The 7201-nt window shown below is 45.8% G+C and overlaps 1 protein-coding gene across 6 annotated transcripts; it reads left to right on the plus strand.

Annotated features, from left to right (window-relative positions):
• Positions 1-2027: 2027 nt before the first annotated feature.
• Positions 2028-5520, plus strand: CUNH7orf25 (chromosome unknown C7orf25 homolog). 6 transcript variants are annotated; one of them, XM_042694992.1, is made up of 3 exons: positions 2028-2106; positions 3187-3309; positions 3399-5520. In XM_042694992.1, exon 3 carries the CDS (start codon positions 3420-3422, stop codon positions 4674-4676), a length of 1257 nt encoding a protein of 418 aa, XP_042550926.1. In that variant the 5' UTR covers positions 2028-2106; positions 3187-3309; positions 3399-3419; the 3' UTR covers positions 4677-5520. The 6 variants fall into 6 exon arrangements, with proteins under 6 accessions (XP_042550926.1, XP_042550927.1, XP_042550923.1 ...); XM_042694989.1 differs by having other exon boundaries at positions 2051-2200; XM_042694990.1 differs by having other exon boundaries at positions 2051-2182.
• Positions 5521-7201: the final 1681 nt, after the last annotated feature.

The following is a 7201-nucleotide window of genomic DNA, read 5'->3' on the forward strand; positions in this document are numbered from 1 at the left end:
AACAGTGCCCAGGCCCAGAGTTCAAGCCCCATGACCAACAAAAAAGCAAGTAGGTAGTGGCATCTGAACTCAGGTTTTCTGTGTGAAAAAGTTCTTGTTTCTTTGCCCCTGCCCTACTCAGGCAGACATCTTGGGATAGAAGAACGATAACATTATTTTGCACAGAACAGCGTGTCCTTGTTCTTGCCAACATGAAGGAAGAGTAGACAATTCCATGAATTAAATGTAGTATAAGAGATTTTGTAACATAAGAGGTTTTGTTGAGTTTAGTTAACTAGAGTGGCCTTGGATCATTTTGTTAGGTTTAACAGTTAAACGGCCCTCACCATCACACTGCAATTGGTTATGGGTGGCAGAAGCATTTTAGGAGAAGAAGACACCTTGGCATCCTATTTTGAGATGTCTGTGTAGCTTCATCTCATCACTACATGGGCTGTGGATGTATTGTGATTAGTATGCTAGATGAGTGGAGCAGTTGAAAGGAATAATTGAAGGACTAAGTTTTATAATGCTCTGGTAGCCAAGCCATTGGAGTTGCTTAGACCTTTACTAACTAAAAAATCTGAGGAATGCCAAAATTCTACAAACGAACCATAAAGATGTATAAATTTAAAACAAAAGGAAAGTACATGTAGGTTCTTATTGGATGCTACAGAATGAAGGGAGGAAAAAGTAGCTGAAATTGATTGGACCCAGCTACAGTTTTCTGCCCCCTCACTACAGATGCAAAGCCAGTTCTAGTTGAAGCAGTTTAATGGCACCTCTTCCTGTCTTTTTTTGGGCCTTATATCTGGAATCCTAATTTCGCGTCTTGAGCATTTGCCTGGTCCAGCTACATTGGATAAAAAAGAAGACCTAGGGTTTGCTCCCACCTAGACTTATAAGCAGTCTACATTTTCAGTCCTCTCTGGCGTTGTGCTTTCTGAATAATTTGCTTAATATCCCCCTTTGGCGGCAATTTTCTTTCTTTTTTTTTTTTTTTTTTTGTCGGTCGTGGGGCTTGAACTATGGGCCTGGGCGCTGTCCCTCAGCTCTTCAGCTCAAGGCGAGCGCTCTACCACTTGAGCCACAGCACCACTTCCGGTTTTCTGGTGGTTTTATTGGAGATAAGAGTCTCACGGTCTCTCCTGCCCGGGCTGGCTTTGAACCGCGATCCTCAGATCTCAGCCTCCTGAGTAGCTAGGATTACAGGCGTGAGCCACCAGCGCCCGGCGGCAATTTTCTTCATATGGAAGCTGGTTGGGCCTCTGTGGATCAGTTATTTGTAAAGTGTACATCTACCTTTTAAGTTAAGAGACTAAATAGTCTGCATAAACACTTAGAGCAAATGATTAAGGTGTTCCTATCTTCTAAAAATGTGCCATAGATACAATGGTGTGCCTAGTCTGCAGTTCTCACTTCCTGTTGTGTTTGTCTGGCTTTTATTTCTCCTTAGCATTTCTTTCCCGTCATTTAGGTTGGGCTTGGGAGAAGGAACAGGATACGTAGGATTCAACTGGAAGTGTTCCTGTAATATTTCAAATTGGCTTTATGGCCCAGCCCCAGTGGCTCACACCTGTAATCCTAGCTACTCAGGAGGCCGATATCTGAAGATCGCCGCCCAAAGTCTGGCCACGAAATTACTAAGCCACCACAAAAAACGTCGGAGGTGGAGCTGTGGCTCAGGTGATCCAGAGCATTAGCCTTGCTCATAAAAGCTAAGCACAGCATCTAGGCTCTGAGTTCAAGCCCCGGGAGCAGCAAAAAGTAGAATAGCTGTCTCAAATCTGCTCTCTGTGGATGGTTTTGGACAGCATAGCTCACAGTGTACAGATCAGGGTGGGGCCATGGGAAGGGCTTTGATAGGAGAGCTTCCCAAGCCTGTAGTGTGTACCTCCTGTTGAAGTGAAGCAAATGCACACTTGGGAGAAGTCCGGAGCCCTTAACAAATATGGCCGCCATTCTGGCTTCAGCCCGGCTCGGCGGGCCGCGCTGCCGCCTGGGAATCGCCGGCTCGGCGTCACCCGGCCCGGAACCACGTGACTCGGCGGCGGCGGCGGCGGCGGCGGAGCTCGCGGTCTGGCGCCGGGGCTCTGTGAGGCAAGGGCTGCCAGCCTAAGTTTCGGGGTGAGGAGCCCAGCGGGTCCCGGCCTCCGCGTGCCCGCGCCCATCTGCGCGCGCTCGCGGTCCTGGGCGCTGCGGGGTGAGGAGCGGGCGGCTGGTGAGGAAGGCGAGCGAGGCGGCCCGAGGGGTGGGCCGGGCCGGGCCGAGCGCTGGCGGCGGGCCTGGGGGGCCGGGGCCTCAGGCCGGGCGGCGGGCCGTGCGGAGGGAGGGCGGGCGGGGCCTGCGCCGGTGCCCCCGGGAGGCCCCACCGCCCTCGGGCGCGTGCCCCGGCCCGTCGGCGGCCGAGGGGGGCCCCTGGAGCTGAGCGCAGGGCGGCGTGCCCCTCCCCGTGGGAGCGGAGGGCAGCGGGGCCGCCCTCGGGGGTCGCCCGGGCCTTTTAAACCACGCCGGGCTGACGTCAGAGACCGCCCCGGCGTCCAGCCGGAGAACTCCGGCCCGGAGACCACCGGACCCCGGGGAGACCCTGGATTCGGGCCATGAGCCGAGCGGGTGCCGGCGTGGATTTCACTCGTGTACTTCGCGATGCCAGGGCCTTGAGATGCGGGGGGGCCCCCCCTCCCCGCCCCCCCCCGCCCCAGGCAATGGGCTACACCACTGGCCCTAATGCAGGCCAGTGATGTTTCTTTTAAGTTTTTCTTGGCGGTGGGGATCAAACCCTGGGCTTTGTGCAGGGTAGATAAACATTCTATATGAGTTATATCTCCAACCTTTCCTTGATATTTTTAAGTATTTTTTCTTGATATTCTGAATTTTTAAAAAATGTAAAAAGTTTAACTGAAGCCCAGCGCGGGTGGCTCACGCCTTTAATCCTAGCTACTCAGGAGGCTGAGATCTGAGGATGGTGGTTCAAAGTCCCGGCAGGAAAATCCGTGAGACTTTTATCTCCAAAAGCCCAGAAGTAGAAGTGGTAGAGTGCTCACCTTGAGCAAAACAACAGGGACAGTGTCCAGGCCTTCCCTGATTGAAAGCCCTACAACCAACAACAACAAACTTAATTGAACAGAAAAGTCTGGTACTAGAAATAAGGGACTTTTCATCTATCTTCCTTCATTGTCTCCTTCTCACTTGCTGTGGACTCCATAGTTTTCTGAAGACATGAAGGTCCGAAGTGTGTTGAAATCCAGCATATTTTAAGGTAGACTTCAAAAGTTTCCTTTTGCTATCAAAGGAAGGAGTTGCCCCAGAATCAGGCACACAGAAGCCCAGGTTCGTAGACTCAGCCTTCATAAGCTTTGTTGCTGTGTTGTAGTTCATCATTTTGCAAGAATGTTCCAATTTGTCTTGTCTTATCTTAGGAAAGGAATAATGCTGCCAGCATGTCTGCACACTCCATGCTCTGTGAACGGATCGCCATAGCCAAGGAGCTGATCAAGAGAGCAGAATCACTTTCCAGATCAAGGAAAGGTGGGATTGAAGGTGGTGCAAAACTGTGCAGCAAATTGAAGGCAGAATTGAAATTCTTACAGAAAGTCGAAGCCGGGAAGGTGGCCATTAAAGAATCCCATTTGCAAAGTACCAATCTGACCCACCTAAGGGCCATTGTGGAGTCAGCGGAGAACCTGGAAGAAGTTGTTAGTGTCCTCCATGTGTTCGGCTACACGGATACCTTGGGAGAAAAGCAGACTCTGGTGGTGGATGTAGTTGCAAATGGTGGTCACACTTGGGTGAAGGCCATTGGCAGGAAGGCAGAAGCGCTGCATAACATCTGGCTGGGCCGAGGCCAGTATGGTGACAAAAGCATCATTGAGCAGGCTGAAGACTTCCTCCAGGCCAGTCACCAGCAACCAGTGCAGTATAGCAATCCTCACATCATCTTTGCATTCTACAACAGCGTCTCCAGCCCCATGGCAGAGAAGCTGAAAGAAATGGGCATATCTGTGAGGGGCGACATTGTAGCTGTGAACTCCCTGTTAGATCACCCTGAGGAGCTCCAGCCGAGTGAAAGTGAGTCTGATGATGAAGGCCCAGAACTTTTACAGGTGACCAGAGTTGACCGAGAAAATGTGCTTGCAAGTGTTGCATTTCCCACTGAGATTAAAGTTGATGTGTGTCGAAGAGTGAATCTGGACATTACTACTCTAATCACTTACGTATCTGCCCTCAGCTATGGAGGCTGTCACTTTATCTTCAAAGAAAAAGTGCTCACAGAACAAGCAGAGCAGGAGAGGAAAGAGCAGGTTCTACCTCAGCTGGAGGCCTTTATGAAGGACAAGGAGTTGTTTGCCTGTGAATCTGCTGTCAAGGATTTCCAGTCCATTCTAGATACCTTGGGAGGACCAGGGGAGAGGGAGAGGGCCACCATGCTAATTAAGCGAATCAGTGTGGTGCCAGACCAGCCTTCTGAGCGTGCCTTGAGACTAGTGGCCAGTTCAAAAATCAATAGCCGTTCATTAACAATTTTTGGGACAGGAGATACCCTGAAAGCCATCACCATGACTGCAAATAGTGGTTTTGTCAGAGCTGCAAACAACCAGGGTGTTAAATTCAGTGTGTTTATCCACCAGCCCAGAGCTCTCACTGAGAGTAAAGAGGCTGTAGCCACCCCCTTACTGAAAGATTACACAAATGACTGAACACTAACTAAAAATTGTCATAGAAATAAGTTATTTATACCAAAGGCTGGCCTTCCCTTTATTGAGGGGAATAAAAGAGGTTTATAGTAAAAAATGGTACTTAGAACTAGTAGAATTTTTTTGTGTGTGTTATCTATATTTGAAGTAAATAATCTCTTAAAGTAGAAAAAGCACAAGAGATAACTTTATCAAGCTTCATTGCAGTTAGAAACAGAATACATCATCAAGGCTTTTAGCCATCTTGTGATAGGTTAGTTTGATTCAATAGGGTTGTAAAAACCCCTATAGCTAATCACAGTTCGTGGAATCTGGCTACACTGTGCTGTCTTGTGTTCATTAAATATCTGGAGAAAACTGCAACCTGGTTTTTCATTGTATTGGTTTTATCCCTTGATGTAGGTTGAGACTGGGAAGACAAAAGTTGGTCATTTTAGATTCTAAAGGTAATAATCCATTATGAATGAAAAGACATGTACTTGATTGCTATGTGGCAGGCACAGTCTGGTGAGTATGTTTACGAGTTCATGATACAGAGAAGTGAAAATTGTGGCTATGAATACTGTAAATCTGTTGATATACTTTTGTGAAAAGGAAAGTCTTACATTGTACTTGAGTTAAAATATCAATTTGAATAAATTAGGAAAGAAGTTATATAAAATATTTTGGAAATCATATTTTATTCAATTTAACGCAAACAGCCACATAGAACAAATCTTCAAATTATGAATAGTACTTTTCCATTTCCATTTGTAGGTGACAGCTGCATCCGTTACCCCATGAAATAGTGCTGAGAGTATCTGTGCCACTGTGTAATACAGGTTGTCATTAAAAAATTTATATGACTTCATTGTACTCAGTGCTTTATTAAAATGCAATAGAACAAAACAAGTGCATATTTCTCACATATTTAAAATGAGAATTGTTGAGCAGGGTGTGGTAGTACACTCCTGTAATCCTAGCAGTTAGGAGCCTGAGGTAGGAAGGTTACACTCCTGTAATCCTAGCAGTTAGGAGCCTGAGGTAGGAAGGTTATGAGTTCCAACCTAGGCTAGAGTAATCCTGGCGTTAGGTGGTGATTTGAATTAACTTTGCTAACTAATGTTGGTATTTGACTGTGGCAGGTCAGTCTGACATCTTCTGTGCCTGCTTCCTTGTTTTGTGACAAAGGAACTAGCAATAGTATTTGTGAAGGAGTTAAAATTTGGTTGTTAGGATCCAAGAACACAGGAGGGAATGCAAAATTAAGTATACAGAGAAGTTCTCCGGGAGAGGCTATACAACTAAGAACATATTTTCTTTGAGGAAGGCCATGTTAGGTTTTCTATTTAGTGTACAGAGTTAATTGTAGCAATGGCATGTCTGCTTTTTGAGCACCTAGCAATGTGCTGGAATATGTGGGGCTAGCAAATACTGCTACATAATGGAAGCATCATAGTAACAGTATGAAGATTAGTAATTTCTCTAAGAAGTTCTGAGGCTAAATAGAGGCAAAGATCAGAAATGCCATGTTCTGAATTAAATTGTGTTCCCTGTACTGAGCTGGGGAGTGGTTCTTGCTGTCAGAAGTCAGGTAGTGATGTTTCTAGTTTCTGGTGTGTATTTCACAAAGCACTTGATGAGAACTTTTTTAAATGGGCTTGCCAAAGTATGAAAGTGTGAATTTGAGGGACTGATCAGGGCCAAGCTATGGGTGGACAGGTATGGTGAATCTACTAAGTCAGAGTTCTAAAAGTTTGGAACTAAAAAGCCATTGGTGAGTTTGGGGGAAGGGTGGTACATGATCAGATGGGATCTCTTAGGATAGCCAACATGTGTGAATTAAAGAAGTCAAGGGAAAATTGAAAAAGTGGCCAGTGTATGAATGATGGAATGTATATAGCATCCTGGATATGATAGGTGGGTTTGAGGAAGTTTTGACCTGACAATAATATTTAGTAAATACATAGGGGTGCCTGGCATGTACCAGATACAGGAGGAAATATAGCATAGGAAATGATTGCTTTCAAAAAGGTAGATTCCTTTCCCTACACCCTAGCAACTAATTCCTAAGATTAGAATCTTTGCCAGCCAGATGGTCATAATCACTCAGAAAGATGTTTCTTAAGCGATCACAGTGGCCCTGTCCAAAACCATTATCTTTTCCCAGGCATTCAGTGATTCATCTCTTAATAATGCTGTTTAAAAATGCAGTAGTAAATGTGTTATTAAGTAGCAGAGCATGGAATCCTGGGATGTAAGAAATACTGCTTTCAGGAAAATTCGCAAATACAACCAATCCCCCACCCCCACCCCGCAAAACCCACTAGAGATTATAAAGATGAAAAATAAGGAAAGTTTGAAAAGGAATGTCTAGTTAAACATCAGTTAGGAGCTGCAAGGGGATCAAGTTACCGAGCAAAGCAAATGTCTAAAACCTTGTGTAGGGTGCAAATATATAAAATTTCATATTGGAAGTTGAAAAAAGAATGAAAAAAATGCATGTTAAAATAGGGCAAAAAGGAGTCAACATTAACTTTAAAATTTTG

The sequence above is a fragment of the Dipodomys spectabilis genome, unplaced genomic scaffold (genome assembly GCF_019054845.1).
Source record: "Dipodomys spectabilis isolate Male_0828 unplaced genomic scaffold, ASM1905484v1 ptg000178l, whole genome shotgun sequence".
Lineage (NCBI taxonomy): Eukaryota > Metazoa > Chordata > Mammalia > Rodentia > Heteromyidae > Dipodomys > Dipodomys spectabilis.